The sequence below is a fragment of the Schistocerca gregaria genome, unplaced genomic scaffold, assembly GCF_023897955.1.
Source record: "Schistocerca gregaria isolate iqSchGreg1 unplaced genomic scaffold, iqSchGreg1.2 ptg000615l, whole genome shotgun sequence".
NCBI lineage: Eukaryota > Metazoa > Arthropoda > Insecta > Orthoptera > Acrididae > Schistocerca > Schistocerca gregaria.
The window spans coordinates 224,185-238,999 of record NW_026062003.1 but is presented as its reverse complement, the minus strand read 5'-3'; the positions used below and the strand labels follow the sequence as shown (position 1 = coordinate 238,999).

At 37.4% G+C, this 14,815-nt stretch overlaps 4 protein-coding genes across 7 annotated transcripts; 2 read left to right on the top strand and 2 right to left on the bottom strand.

Annotated features, from left to right (window-relative positions):
- The first annotated feature begins 82 nt into the window (after positions 1 to 82).
- Positions 83 to 2,279, top strand: LOC126316975 (transcription factor mef2A-like). 2 transcript variants are annotated; one of them, XM_049993008.1, is made up of 3 exons: positions 83 to 123; positions 361 to 470; positions 824 to 2,279. In XM_049993008.1, the coding sequence occupies exons 2-3, from the start codon at positions 417 to 419 to the stop codon at positions 2,087 to 2,089; spliced, it is 1,320 nt and encodes a 439-aa protein (XP_049848965.1). In that variant the 5' UTR covers positions 83 to 123; positions 361 to 416; the 3' UTR covers positions 2,090 to 2,279. The 2 variants fall into 2 exon arrangements, with proteins under 2 accessions (XP_049848965.1, XP_049848964.1); XM_049993007.1 differs by lacking the exon at positions 83 to 123 and having other exon boundaries at positions 322 to 470.
- A 12-nt stretch (positions 2,280 to 2,291) lies between these two features.
- Positions 2,292 to 2,996, bottom strand: LOC126316977 (myotrophin-like). The gene is made up of 4 exons (XM_049993009.1): positions 2,908 to 2,996; positions 2,699 to 2,812; positions 2,527 to 2,619; positions 2,292 to 2,449 (listed from the first exon to the last, which is right to left on the bottom strand). Exons 1-4 carry the CDS (start codon positions 2,939 to 2,941, stop codon positions 2,328 to 2,330), a joined length of 363 nt encoding a protein of 120 aa, XP_049848966.1. The 5' UTR covers positions 2,942 to 2,996; the 3' UTR covers positions 2,292 to 2,327.
- Positions 2,997 to 5,422: 2,426 nt separating this feature from the next.
- Positions 5,423 to 8,097, bottom strand: LOC126316974 (uncharacterized). Its single transcript, XM_049993006.1, has 2 exons — positions 8,032 to 8,097; positions 5,423 to 7,913 (listed from the first exon to the last, which is right to left on the bottom strand). Exon 2 carries the CDS (start codon positions 7,810 to 7,812, stop codon positions 6,262 to 6,264), a length of 1,551 nt encoding a protein of 516 aa, XP_049848963.1. The 5' UTR covers positions 7,813 to 7,913; positions 8,032 to 8,097; the 3' UTR covers positions 5,423 to 6,261.
- Positions 8,098 to 11,594: 3,497 nt separating this feature from the next.
- LOC126316973 (UV excision repair protein RAD23 homolog) lies at positions 11,595 to 14,377 on the top strand. 3 transcript variants are annotated; one of them, XM_049993003.1, is made up of 7 exons: positions 11,618 to 11,702; positions 11,804 to 11,929; positions 12,082 to 12,305; positions 12,476 to 12,625; positions 12,712 to 12,758; positions 12,891 to 13,161; positions 13,236 to 14,377. In XM_049993003.1, exons 3-7 carry the CDS (start codon positions 12,240 to 12,242, stop codon positions 13,779 to 13,781), a joined length of 1,080 nt encoding a protein of 359 aa, XP_049848960.1. In that variant the 5' UTR covers positions 11,618 to 11,702; positions 11,804 to 11,929; positions 12,082 to 12,239; the 3' UTR covers positions 13,782 to 14,377. The 3 variants fall into 3 exon arrangements, with proteins under 3 accessions (XP_049848961.1, XP_049848960.1, XP_049848962.1); XM_049993004.1 differs by having other exon boundaries at positions 11,595 to 11,702; positions 11,804 to 12,305; XM_049993005.1 differs by having other exon boundaries at positions 11,655 to 11,929.
- Positions 14,378 to 14,815: the final 438 nt, after the last annotated feature.

Here is a 14,815-nt window from a genome sequence, read left to right as displayed (position 1 = left end):
TGCTCCCAAAAATCAACCTACAAAAAAAAGTTTCTTTTTTTAAATCTTTCCCTTAACTAGAGTAATCTGTTTATTAATAGGCATTTTTCTGTTTCTTAAATTTGTTCCTGTAAACTAGTGAGGGTTCGTTTTTCCTAAATGTTTGTTTGTTAATGATTATGTGGCAGAAAATTTTAATTTAGCCAGATTCAAGTTTTGATACCTCTCGCCACGCTGCATTAGACTACAGCACAGATGTATTCCAGCCTTTCGTTCTGCCTTTTTAAACTACAACAAGGACCTGCTTGACTGCAAAGTTATTTAAAACTCGTTCTAATTTTGGCTTATTACTGACTAACCGACAATCTTAAACTTTGCTAGCTAGAAATCCCTTGAAGCTTCTAGAAAACTGCATACTGAATCAACATCTTACTGATATGGGGAGAAATAAAATCGCCATAAAAAAAATACCAAACGAGCGAAATCGACAAGTACGTAGACAGTAAAAATGTCGTTAACGAAAACGGTTCTGCTCCAATTGAATTATAGCTATCGAGCTATTTACAGCAAGATCAATATTAAAAACAACGTTTTGATAAAATTCCACACCTCTTAATTGTACAATGCCTTATAGCCACAATACAGTGTATATACGCATTTGAGCACTTTTTAAAAAATAAGCTATAAATTTTAAGAGGCAAATTGATTTGTGTAGACTATTGTTTATGGAGTGTATTGAACATATTTTTATAATATGTTCTCATCTACTAGACTAACATATAAAGCAAAAACTTTTTAATCACCGAGTTATTATACTTCTGACGTAGCGCTATTTTTTCTACAGGCAACCTTTACCAAAAGAAAATCCGGTTTGATAAAAAAGGCCATGGAACTATCAATTTTATGCAGTTGTGACGTTGCATTAATAATATTCAATTCAAATGACAAGCTGTATCAATACTCAAGTATGGATATGGAGGCTATATTACTCAAGTACAGAACTTTCAAAGATAACAAGCAGCAGTTGGGTAACAATGACTATGTACGCCTCTTCGGTCGAGAATCCTCTAGAGGAAAGGATCACATGAATTATTACCAAGATAAATGTTATGATTCTGAACTAGATGACGTGGAAGAGTCCGTGTCTTTTGAGAGAAAACAATCAGCCGCCGATTTCAACAACTATTATCCTAAACGACAATCTAACATAAATCAGCCTGAAGATAAAAATGATGCTCTCCTAAGGGAGGCACCATTACGGGCATCGAGGGTTACCCGAAGTTCTGCTAATAACGGCGCTCAGAAAGCTGAAACTCCTAACCAAAATGGAAATGCAGGAACCAATAATGCCAACAGCAATGACGTAAATTTTTTATACGCGTCTCAGTATGCAAACCTACCCCTACATTTTGACTGTCAAGATGAAGGGGGAGAAAATAGCGCTCAACAGCCTGGAGTCGTTAATGCAACTCTAAAGCTAGAGCGCTCACCTATCCCATCATCTGGAATTCGAGATTACAATGGAAATCAGTATATCCAATTCGCATCCAGAAACTCAAGAAATAACTCGATATACAACCAATTTCATCCAGCACCGAACTACATGGGATTCGCTTATTCTCCAGCCAGTCTTTTATGTAACCCTTCCAGATGTTCAGTACCTGGGTTTCAAATTATTCCACAAACAACTCAAGTTCCTGTGTCATCTCAAAATCTTCCCTTAAATTCCAGCGAAGAAAAAAAAAAAACCAGGCGTACCCTCCAAAAGTCTGGAAGTAACCTGAAAATCGCTATTCCAGACAAATCCAGAGCTCCTGGAATGGTATCTGCCTTGAGTCCTAATTCCTACACCATGCCCCTAATTCAAACTCCTACAAGACCAGTACAAAATGCAGCCCTGTTTGCCACCTCCATCTCACCATCTTCCGCCACTACTTCGTCTCGCTTTGAAGTGTTTCATATGGATAACTATTATGGATTTCCAGGAATCGTCACAGGAAATATTTTGTCGGACAACATCTCGAACCTAACGAAAGCTATACCAGTTCAAAATCCTATCGTGTCTGCCACCCCCTACAACAACTCTAATGAAAATATGCATGTAACATAACATGTGTCTCTTACTAGGCCGATCAAATGAAAAATCTAACACGAAAATTTGTAAATTGCTATCTTTTCGTATAACCTCATAAGCTTAGTATCATCTTTGAAATGAAATATAGAACGGAATCACTCTATTCTCAAGACTCAAAATAAGATTAAATAAAGTTATTCAATACAAAACGTAAGACAGACTAACCCGAAAAACAATATGCTTCACAACAACAGCAATCTCAATATAGTTTTATTTACGAAAGCAGGGCCTTGATCGCAGGAATATCTGTAGACTCCAATGCTGTTTTCCCATCATAACCTCTAATGTCCTTATCTGCGTTCTTACTCAGTAAAAACTTGACCATGTCAACATGACCTAACACAAGTTACATTAGGTTAGATACTTAAGAGGCTAAGTTCAAAACTCGCTTTACAAAATAGAACAAAGCATACCTTCATAGACAGCGGCCAGAAGTGGCTTAACACCAAATGCATCGGTTGCATTTACATCCGCGCCTTTACTAATGAGGTATTCGGCGATGTGAACTGTTGCAATGAGCGTCTGGCCGTTAATAACAAGGGCGCATAAAGAATTGGGTTGGTATCATGGTGAAATTCTACGCACGTTGTCCGAAGTCGGCAGCGTGGTGTAATGGGGTAGCATGGAGAACAGTAGAATCAGGCTGGGTGACAGAGACCCCTTCTTTCTCAACGTATTCCTTGACAGATTCCAAATCGCCTGGCAAAAATGTGTCAACGTACAAAAGCGGTTTGAACAACATCTTTACACCTTAGTCTCCGGAAGGCGGCTCTACCAAGGTGGCTATCACGTACCCGTCTTAACTGCCCAGATGAAAGCTTCAGACATGCTTTCTATTGTGAATTACAAACAACTGATAGTTTGCGTGTGCACAAAATTTTACAAAATTGTTCTAATATTGAAATATAAATTGAAAGGTTCTTTGCTTACAGGCAATCTGAACGCAGAGATCTTCTAATGAGACAAATTCAGAGACACGAGCCTTTTTATCGTGTTTTTATTCTACGAATGCGATAAAAAGTTGAGAATGTGATTTAAAATACTAGTTCGAGGTAATAAGCAAAACTATAGCTATTCTAACATTTCAAGCAGCGAATGTACGATGTTCAAAATAATTAGGTCACAGTATATCTTTGCAATCCTTGTCTAGCTTGCTGTGTGCCTATCTTGTTTGGTACGGTGAGCAGGTTTCTGTAACCAAGAAACTATTAAATAAATTTGGTGCAAAAAACACCAATTCTATTCTTTTATTCTATAGACTGGTTATTCTGCGCGTGGTAGATAATATAAAGAGAGACCCTAGGAAGGTTAATGAAACGAGATTTTTTTGCAAGACAGGGGGCGCCAAATAATGCAGGAAGACAGTACGTGTGTTGATCGCGCTAGGTACAATATGCTAATTTGCTAACGAAAACGGGGCACCTCGTTCAGATATCAGCACACTAAACGAAGTCATTCGTGCTTGTATTTGTCCTTAGGTTGATAAAAAGATGACACCAAGATTAGTGGACTCCTAAATAGGAGTGGATATCATGCCTGCTAGCTCTAAACATCAAAAGCTAAAGTGCAAAATCTGACTGCCATTCAATTTTGAAAATTTTGGTAGTCTAGAAGCGAAATCTTCTGAATCAATAGGCAAATCATTGCGACTTCTCGGCCAAATATTATGCTCTCGAGATGAAACTAGATACCCTCGTTAAAAGGAAAGGTTAACAGATGTGAGAAATGACACTTTTCTGATTATGATGATAATATCTTGGTTTTTTTAAAGCAAGGTATGTATTCATGTTCCATCTCTTAATGCAAACTTTTGATATAACAGTCAGGTAGTTGATAAATTTTGCTTACCAGCCCTAGAGTTATACTTACAAATACCATCGACGCAGAATGCATATTTATAGCACAGGCGCGATAAAGTTTAGGCATTTACACGAATTTAGGAAAGATGGTATATGTATTCAGAGCTTGGTGCCAATACTGTCGGCTCTCATACTCTTAAGGGACTGCTGAGACATAAGGAACTAAAAAAGTCCTTAATCTTCAAACAAACAAACGATGAACGGTATAAGACCCGTTTGACTTGTCCTGCCAGAATTGATAAGTTGATTGTCATTAGTCGAAACTCTGTAATCAGCCAAGAGGATGATTCGTGTGTAAAAAACAATCTAGTAGGTATCTCGAAGAGTCTGCATACTGAATCGATCGAAAATCTGCTTCTAAATTAAAAATCTCAACAGCCAAAAAGCAGAGGGCAATATAGAAAAGACACAAGCATGACTTCAACAATAGCTTCGACCAAAATTTTACTAACCAGAGAATTTTGGTTTGTCTTTCTATGACTCAGCAGCAAAAGCTGCTTCCTTCGTTTAATTCTAATGTCGACAAAACTTCAATTTAAATTATAGGGCCTATTTGATTGCAGAGTTGAGCGTTCCTGCAGGCTCTGGATCATAATACGTTAGATTTTCTGAAGCTAAAAGAACTAAGCCTAACAATGTATTTAAACATTTGTCTCCGAATAACTGATAGAATATCCGGATAAACATTGCACCCTTTTACATCTTGAATCTTAAACACAAGTATCATATACTCAAACCCCTTTTTTAACAGTTCAATTTAGATTATAACCAGCTAGGCTAACACACAGTGCTGTAAATAGGCTAGTATCGCGGCTCAGCAAATCCGTTAAATACTCGACCTTGAAATGTTATTGGTTGGGACCACCAACTAGACAATGAAAAAAATGTATATTTAATTGTTCTAAACTTCACCTACCGTTCAACGAGAGGCTTTAGCATCAAATATTTTGTTGGTTTGTGTAGATGATACACGAATTGGTGGTGATGAGAGTTTAGAGATTACGTCAAGTTAGGTTACATGTTGTCCAGAGGGACATCGCAGTATGTGATAAATTAAGCGGAAATAAATGAATAGCTATAATGACTTCTGTGCTCTATAGATTTAGATTGTTTAAGCTGTCCATCCACTGTGAAGTCTACAGAATCTTTTTCTCATAATACGCAAATGCAGTAATTTACCATAGCTCAAAATTTTGAAAGCAAGCGTGAATTAATATAAAAAAGCTTGCTTTTATGGATGATACATGTCCCTTTATCAATATTTGTCAACAGTTAGAGTTACTCATGACCGCTGGTAAATCGAGTTAAAGCACCAGGATGTGTAATAAATTTAGAAACAAGGTCAGATATACAGAGATGATATATAGAAATATGTAAATAGAGGAGCAAAAAACATAATATGACATTTTATATTAAAATGTATTACGAATTTTAATTCTAGCATATATAGTATAGAGGCGGCCGATTCCGAACGGAATTAAACGGCTCTGATATAGATAATATTCATGTTGTGTACTTTTTTAATATTGAAAAATAGCACGGCTGATAGCGGAAAAGGTCACAAAGCCTGACGCATTGGCATTTAAAAAATACAGCAACTGTCAGATACATAGTGTAAGCAAGTCAAGCGAAAATGCATCATATAGTTTACAGAGGTGAAGGAGGGAATGAACATATCCATTTTAGCTACAAGGGTAGAGGGCAAAAGAGGACGCGGTCCTCACTGCTAAGAGTAAAATTTTTATACCTGATTCTGAAGACAAAGTTTAAGTAGTAGGCAGTGACGTTGTAAAATACAAGTGAGAAAAGGTTCTGGACTGCCTTAGTCAAGATAGTAGAAGCCATTTTATAGAAAGCAATAGCAAGCCTATCTATCAGGCAAAAAACGTTGTTTTGTATAGTAGATGATAAAATGCGCTTATTTAAAAAATATCGCAGTGACAAACAGCTGTTGGATTCCTCGCAGAGAATTTAAAACTTACGCTGGAATCAAATAAAAACGCAACCAAGGAAGAAATAAAAAGAAAAGGCAAAGTTTTAAAGAGCTTTGAGAGAATAATTGGTTGAAGCCAAATTACTGCAATGTGTAACTGATTGATGCAGTAAACTGATTTCTTGTGGAAATATCGAAAAACAGGTTAAAATGGGCTTTTAAAACAGTTATAGACGAGTAAGAAGATACGACAAAATATAGGCCATTTTTGATCAAAGGCAAATTATATGTAAAAAAAATCGTTGGTCTGGATATTTTCATTAATTTTGAAACTTTACATTAATTTTGGAACAGCTTCAATGTAAAAATACTTGATCTAAGTCATCAACATTCTTGACGGCAAGTCGCTGGCCAATCTGGTCAATTTGTCTCAATCTTTCTTCATAGTGTGAAACCACGTCAATTTTCTTCTGGTTCATCATGTTCCATTTACATAACGGATGTGCGTTTATGACTAATATCCTCACAAAATGAGCCAATTGATCCTCTCCATGAACTAGCTGGGGTGACAAAAAAGAAGCTGGTTGATATATCTGATTTTTAGACTGAACCGAAATTCGGTACCACCCATTATTTAAGGAATGTATGACGATGGTGACGAGGTTGAAGTGACCTGCTAGAGTGTCATTTCCACACTTGGCGTCATCCCAATCGTGCCAAATTATAATGATATAGTCATTTCCGATATGGCGGGTCTTGTTGACGAATGTGGGGTCGGATGGAAGGTTGGGCATAAAAGTGGTAACGTGAAACATAATTTGGGAAACGTGGTCCCGCCAAAGCAAAGAATAGATACCGTCAAGATTTTTGGTCTTGTCCAAACCACCTGTGAAGAAGCAGCTGTCTTTCAACAAAACTATCTCGCCTAGGAACTGGATAAAACTATTATAAAATGAAGAGCCATGTGTGTTTCCAAGTATGTCCTCAAGATGAACTTGACCAGGAGCGACATACATGAGGCCGGCCTTGTACGTTTCACATGCTATGGTAAGATCCAGCACCGCTAATGCACGGTTTAAGGCCTCGGACTGCTCCAGTGCCTTAGCTCCGGAGCCGTCTTTGCAGATAAAGGGTTGGAACTGCGAGAAGACGAAAGAGGGGCAAATATCAGGACAAATTTTTTCAGTATTTAGATGAGGATCAAGTTTGTAATTTTTTTTAACTGAATTATTCGGTGAGTTGAAATTCTTGTTTGTAGTTGTAGAGGGTTTCCTATGATGGTGATTTTGAGCGGGACGATTCGACTGGTTTGTAATGAATTCGTCTCTATGTGAAATATGTGCCCGGACATCGGAACTCTGGTCTTGTCTACCATTTGCTTTAGCTATGGGCGAGCCACCTTCTCCTTTTGTATAAATAAAATCAAATGCCTTAGGAATTTCGGCAAGCGCCTTATTGGCCCATTTAGCTTTAGAGTTCAGCCTTTGATCTTCTGAGCATATATCACCGCTGAAATCCAATTGCTGTACCGGAGTATCTTCACTGAAAAGGGGAAGTTGAGCGAACGAACCACTTTGGTACAAATACTCCGATTCGGGGGTCAGACGTGTTACCTTTTGGAAGTCAGTATTTGTATTTACTAATGTGAACAAACTTCCAGCTGTTGGAAACTCAATGGTGTAAGAAAGAGGTATATGTCTGCTAAAAAGACCATTATTTTGTTCTGAAACCAGCGAAAAATCATCATGTGGTGCCTTTTGAGTATATTTGCAACTATTGACACAAACTGAAAAAGACAAGGTTTTGCTTTTGCGGAACGAAGAACCAAAAAGTCTAGGATCCTGTTGATTAATGAATTGGTGGAACGGCATTTGAACGTCGCGCGCTGACGTGCTTTCGTAGCCCATTTGTCTAAAAGAGCGCGCTTCAATACTTGATTTATTGCTACTTACTCGCAAGTTGAGATTTCCATCCTGTTTTTGTTTATCGTCGTCTACACAATCTGAGTCTAACAAAAAAATAGATAGTAGAGTATTTTTTCGAAACTTAAATGGGGTGTATAGGTTAAAATAATAGAGTAGAGAAAATCGACTAACGCACTGATATTTTCGACCTATATGGTATACCTTTTTGTCTGAATTTTTCAATTGAAAATTTTGTAGTTAGAGCATTGTTTGGACTTGACAGCTGACTCTGCGCGCTGGATACGCTTTCTGAGCCCGTTCCGCAGACGTCTCGTGTGTTATCCGATACTGATGTAGGGGTTTTTCTATGAATCGACTTGTATTTTAAATTTTTACTTGATGTTTTTTTTAGTTTTTGTTTAGAACCAAGTCTGGACTTTTTAGAGTTTCTGGAATTTGAATCGAATTTATTACAGGATTTTGGTGAATGGGAGTTGCAAGCAGAAAAACAGAGGTCTCGAACAGGCTCAGGCTCAAAAATTTTTTGACTCAATTCAACAAGGTTCTTTAAACAATCAATATAGTCAGACAAAGCCAAATACTGAGGGCATATTATGTCTGGCATAATATCCGAATTAGACGAGTTGTGAGTACCCACATCGCCCTTTGTACCGTTTTGAACATTCCTAAGCTTTTTTTGAAACTGCATGAGCCAGGAGGTGGTTCCGGACGCTCGGCGGACAGTCACGTGTGCCCAGCCGGTAGAATTGGTCTTGATTGTAAAAATCGCGTTTTGTTGGTACCAGCTTTGAGTGGTAGAGCCTAATTTTTCGTTAAATAGCATAGTCATATTGTAATTGTTCTTAGGTAAATAGTTCACGATGTCAATGGGCTCGAAATTAGTGAATGTCAGCCTTGAGAAGAGATCGATGTAAGCTTCTGAAATGTACGAGCGTTGATGAGTGACATTTTGTTTGACCGAATGCAAGATGAGGTCAAAAACAGAGCTTCTGTTAGAGACATCGACATGAATGAACCAGTTTGCAAGAATTTGAAACGCGAGGACAACCAAGGGAGGAGAGACTCGGTCTGGATGAGTAAAATTCAGTAGAGTTAGCAATATCAACTTGCCGTTTTTGATAGAAATATCTATGAGTGTTGACTCCCGAATAACGGCATGAAGATATTCTAGAATGTAAAAGCGGACATCAAGTGGCAATAGAGTAAGAAGCGCCGAATTTTCCGAACCAGAGGGGTTGACAGATGATGAAGCAGTCGTTTTGATAGAGGACAATGAATAAATGATTTTTGTTATGACTGGTATGTGATCAGTTATGAGCACGGGTGCTATGTGATTGCACTGAATTAGAGCCGAGAAACAGACTTGAAGAAGACCGTGGTCGACGTTATCTGGGGGCAGAAGATGCTGATTTGAAATGGCAAACACAAAGGTTTCAATAACGCTTTTACGCAGAGACAAGACGCTTTCATCCGGATGTTTTTCGTAAAAAATGTAAGGAATCGTGGACAGCAAGAGCCCGTATCCAGTTTTTAAATGGCCGATAGTTCCCTCTGGATATAGAAGGTTTTGTGCTGAAACGCCAAATAGCTGGTTTCTTAAAAGCTTGAGAAGCAGAGATACCAACGGAACAACGGATATCGTCGTCATCATCCAGTAATTCTGAAGAAAGTTCATTAGTGTCTTGCATATAGACTCGAACAATTCGGGGCATGGCTCCTTACATAGTCTATTTTGCAGAGTGTAAAATAGAACAGAGATGTCCAAATAAGGACTGGCAAAGTCTGTGTTAGGCGCGCTGGAATTGGCTGTTTCTCGGTCCTGTGACGAAGGACACGGTTGGGTCGACCTGGGCGTTAGTTTAAGATACGGGGAAGATGTACTGTCCAGAGAAAATGAGCCGTCTGCTGTGACTCTGAGGCTGGAAAGAAGCGCTTGAACGTCACTTCGGATTTTTACGTCATGATGAGAAAGTAGAGAGATCAGGAGATGGTATAAGTAAAGAACATGATTTGTAAATTTAGTAGAAAATTTGTTACAAAACAAGTCGAGGAGTTGCTGAGTAGCGAAGTATTTACAATCCATATGGCAATCTTTCTCAATAAAATTGGTCAAATAATCGATAACCTTGAAAAATATTGATTCAGTGTAGACGCCATTCGCGAAGTGCACGACTAGCTCAATGCACGTCTTATTGAGCACAGCGTCGCTACACGGGTATGCACGTTTAAGAGAAACCAGAGTCTTTTGTACAATGAGATCGCCATAAAAATATTTGTAGGAGTCGAAGGTATTTTTCAAAAATTTCAAAACGTTAAGTTTTACGGAAAGGGGATAGCTCTGAATAGAATCTTCACTAGGGGCGTCGGCGATATAATTTTTAACCATATGCTCTAGGGTGTCAATCCAATAACTATTCAACGGATGTATTTCTCTGCTTCTATATTCCAGTGCTTGAACAAGCATAAATTCGGGCATGAAAGAAGAATACTTTTCAATCACATCCCAAAAAAACCTTTCGTTGGCTAAAAAAATATTGTCATGACGGTTTTCGTTCATTGCCAGCAATAGATCTTGCAAGATGGGTGCAAACAGATTGACAGAATTTCTCTGAGTGGTAATTTCATGAAGCTTAGAAAGGATGTTACAGATCGTTTCCCATTCCAGTTTAAGCTCCCTACCATAGCTCTTTACTAGTTTTTGAATACTAGACAAAACCTTGTATGCCAGAGGGGCATTCGCACAATACAATACGGACTCGATTGTCGTAAGGATAATGTTAAAAAAATATGAAGGAACCATTTCTGTAGAATCGATGTTCCAGAGAATATCACTGATTAGGAAGACAGCTCCTCGAATCAAGTGATTGTTGGTCTGATGTGGTGACGATTGTTCTAAAATCGAAATTAAAACGCCAATCGTATGAATGCGATACAAACCCTGAAAATTTTGCAAAATCAGTTTTGATTCTTCAATGAGTCGTTGGAATTCAGATGTTTTAGCGAGCGTAGACAAGATAGGGTTAAAGCAATTGGACGGGATGTGAGAGCAGTGAGTAGAAATTGTACGCAAAACATGAATAATTCGAATTGCATATTCTTCTCTAGAGACCAAACTTATCAAAAGATGACAGTATTCTAGTATAATTTTAGTCCGGTGCGCCTCATTCATTGATGGGAAATGATATGCGATAATATTCTCAGAAATCGTTGAAGATACAAGAAAATATTCTTTATAGTTTTTCCAGAGGTCGGTATAGTTATTTAGAGGGTTGCTTTTTGCACGGGTTTCTCGGGACAAGACAACGCTTATACTTTGACGAGTGTGTTTGATCCAGGATAATAAAAGCTCAGTGATCTCATCTTTAAATAGAAGATCCAGGCCGCCTTTAGTTAAGTGTGTAAGAAGAATTGGTCCGTAAACGGAGCCTTGAGGTAACTGGCAAATACAGCAAAAACAATCGTATTGTAGAGATCCAAGTCGCTTGCGATGTGCCTGGACAATAGCGCACATAATGTCGAATCCAACTTTTTGTAACTCTGGATTCTCCTTATTCAGTAACATGTCACGTACTGTATTCCAACAGTTTCGTAGCTGCCTATGCTCATCGATGCTGTACTTAAAAAAGGTTAATACAGTCATATCAAAAGCAATTTTTTGTATTATAGAAAAGATTAATTCGAAAAAATTTGCCCAGGCTTTTTATAACAAAGATAGTGTATGCATTAGACCTATGTCACGAATACGAAACCAAATAGATTTGCTGCATTTGGTCCGTGACTATTATATTTTACAGGTAGGAAGCTTAAACATACACAAAGCATCTTATAAAGTCGCAATATTCTTTGACATATTTTGAACGCGATTTATACGAGTAGGTTATATCGAGTTTCTTTATCAGAGCTAACAGCTGGGTCTGAGGATCTGTCTTAGTAAGAATAGAACTCACAAACTTTTTTCTCGATGTGTCCATAGAAGGTGATGTATGGACAGAATGACCTGTCCCCGAATCAAGCAGACTGATGGCAATAACACAAAAGATGTTTTCAGTGTCGGAAAGTGAGATGGATTAGAAAAATCAGTACAGGAAAAAAAGCTGAGGTAACGAATGATAAAGAGTCAGAAAGAATGAAGATACAAAAGTTAAAAGAATGTCTAGCATCTGTAAGCAAATACCAGCTTGTTTATATGCAAAAAATCGTTAAATGCATTTATATTATTCGAAACGACACTTACTCTTTGCATATGGGCAGATTCTGTGTGAAGAGGTATCGTGTAACACGACGCAAGCGTGAGAGTTAAAGGGAAAGAATTATCTTCTTTTAGGTATTAGGAAATTTTTATTTTTTGGTGAGAAATTAAATATAATGTTTTTATTGTTTTTTTATATTCGCTCTTGGTATTCTAAAATATGAAGATTCATCTTAGCACTGTTCAAAGAGAGGTTTATAAAATAGATGTTGACCCGGAAGAACTTGTATGTAAATCGTCCTTTCTTATTGATCGTATTGTACAGAAACATGTACAATAGCAATAAACTTAATTGGTCTCGCGTATATTGTCTTCACTAAAAAAATTCTAGATGCATGATACCATGCGTTTGTAATATTCACCTCTTTTGTTCACCTCTGTTCTCTCTACTTAAAGGTTTCCACTCTCAAAAAAAGGATCGAACAGCTCTACAAATACCCATTCCCTCAGCAGTATCTCATCTACAAGGGACAGTTCCTCGACAATAACAAAAAATTGAGCCAATATAATGTTTCTGAGAACGATAACTTAGTGATCTATGTCAAGGTAAATCACCAAAAAAAATTTTGACATTTTTTAAAAAGGTAAATCCTGATCTTCATACTGACCTATTTTGTGTTGTTCAATGTTAGCCTATGGCGAATTCTAATAATACGCAGAAGAATACGACTGTGGAAGCGTATGTACACTTGATATGCAGATGAAAATAAAAGTTTGGTCAAATTGAAGTATAAATAGACACATACAGAATTTTACTAACTTTGATAGGCATCTGATAATGTGTTGAAAATTAAAATCGGTAATTAAACAGTGACAGTCAAATTCCGGCGAGTGGAAAATCAACTGAGAACAGTAATACGACTATGCCTCAAAATTCAGCTTCGACAGCTCAAACAAACACCACAATGCCTCTTGCAAACTCCAGACCTACTCAAGAAAACTTGAGAGGAATGGTGTCAGATGCCGAACATGAAGCAACAGTAAACAGGATAGTAGATATGGGGTTTGATCTCGATCAAGTAATTCTGGCATTAGATCGTAGCTTTCAAAATCCTGAACGAGCAGTTCAATATTTGGTTTCTGTAAGATAGTTTATTTAGTGTTGTATATTAGTAATTTTTTGTTCTGCTTCTCTAACTGAAATTTTTTAATAAAGGGTGAAATACCAGATGTAGACGAAGAATTATCTCAGACAGAACTTGCCCATTTACCTTCTGCTACATACCCGAATTCTCAAGCCCAAAACCAGGGTAACAGTAGGACTGATAATTCAAATTTTTTTGATTTTCTGGTCAACAATGAACATCTTGACGAAATCCGAAACCAAATTCGAGAAAATCCAGAACTTTTAGAGCAGCTTTTACAAAACCTAGCAGAGATTGATCCTAATATCATTTCTCTGATTAATGATAATTTAGACGAATTTATGCATTTTATCCAAGATCCACCACAGAACAGAGCAGCTCGAGTGTCAAATGAAAACAGCCAACCTCAGCAAGAAGTAGGAAATGTCGAAGGTCAGAATATGGGCGGTAATAATACTGAAATACACTATATCTCCGTAAGCGAGGAGGAAAACGAAGCGATTCAACGCCTCTGTAATCTAGGTTTTGAAAGACCCAAAGTGATTGTGGCGTTTCTAGCTTGCGATAAAGATGAACAAATGGCTGCGAATTATTTACTTGAGGGGCATGATGATTGAAAATAATAATACCCGCTGAAAAAACCAATCTCAGTTACTTCACTATGCCCAAAACTGTAAATTTTGTCGAAAACTGGAAAAGCGAGAAAATATTTCTCTATCTACCTATAAAACTGCAAAGAATTTTAATGGTCTATTCGAGTACAACTAATAATAACATTATGTTATTTGGGAATAAAAACTCATTTTCACTCAAAATTTATGTAGATCTGTTAACCAGACTTATAACCTTTCATGTGATTTTTGATCGATTATATGTGCATTACATCATATGTGCATAATAAGGTCTACTTGGAAGAGCTAAATTAAACTTCTGCTCTTAATTACAGCAGTACATACTATGGCTCAAGATTTCTATATATGAAGTGTCTCAACTACGCCAAAGAGGTTTAATTAGTTTTTAAGCCCTCGCTAAGTTGGCTTAGCTAGGGAATGGGCGAAAAACAGTAAACCGGATATGAAATTCTAACAAATTATAAACGATATAATAAACGATTAAACTAGCAAAGAAGTGAATATCCCAAACTGCTGTCAAACAAAAAATAATTCAAGTACAATTTTATCATCTCTTCCTAGTTTTCTTTTTTATATGACAAGAGGTAGAATGCTTTGCAGAAGTATCTTTATCATCGCACCTACTTTCATTTTTTCTAAATAACATTCGAATAGGCGTTCCAGAAAACGCAGCATAATGTTGTCGAATGAAGTTTTCTAAGAACTTGGAATAAGATGCACTTGCTAGTTCTGGATGATTGACAAAAAACACAAACGTCGGGCCTCCATGCAAATTGGCCTGAGTACAAAATCGAATCCGAAGGCTTTTTTTGCCGTCAGCAGGTAAGGGTCTGATCAGACTCGCTTCTTCTATAGCCTGAAACAACTTGCGGGTAGCTAATTTGACCAACCTATCATTTGCAATCTTGACAGCCCAATTCATGACCGTTTCAATGTTAAAATTAGCAGCTGCCGATGCAAATACAATAGGAATAAAATTCCAAAATTTCAAAGAATCGCGTAACTGCTCTTCATATACT

Coding starts and splice junctions, on each gene's coding strand:
- LOC126316975 (XM_049993008.1), top strand. CDS start 417: ATGGGGAGAAATAAAATCGCCATAAAAAAAATACCAAACGAGCGAAAT. Junction 471..823: donor CAAACGAGCGAAATCGACAA/GTACGTAGACAG, acceptor TTTTTTCTACAG/GCAACCTTTACCAAAAGAAA.
- LOC126316977 (XM_049993009.1), bottom strand. CDS start 2,941: ATGTCTGAAGCTTTCATCTGGGCAGTTAAGACGG. Junction 2,813..2,907: donor CATCTGGGCAGTTAAGACGG/GTACGTGATAGC, acceptor CATTTTTGCCAG/GCGATTTGGAATCTGTCAAG. Junction 2,620..2,698: donor CGCTGCCGACTTCGGACAAC/GTGCGTAGAATT, acceptor TCATTGCAACAG/TTCACATCGCCGAATACCTC.
- LOC126316974 (XM_049993006.1), bottom strand. CDS start 7,812: ATGGGCTACGAAAGCACGTCAGCGCGCGACGTTCAAATGCCGTTCCAC.
- LOC126316973 (XM_049993004.1), top strand. CDS start 12,240: ATGAAGATTCATCTTAGCACTGTTCAAAGAGAGGTTTATAAAATAGAT. Junction 12,306..12,475: donor ATGTTGACCCGGAAGAACTT/GTATGTAAATCG, acceptor CTCTACTTAAAG/GTTTCCACTCTCAAAAAAAG. Junction 12,626..12,711: donor ACTTAGTGATCTATGTCAAG/GTAAATCACCAA, acceptor GTTCAATGTTAG/CCTATGGCGAATTCTAATAA.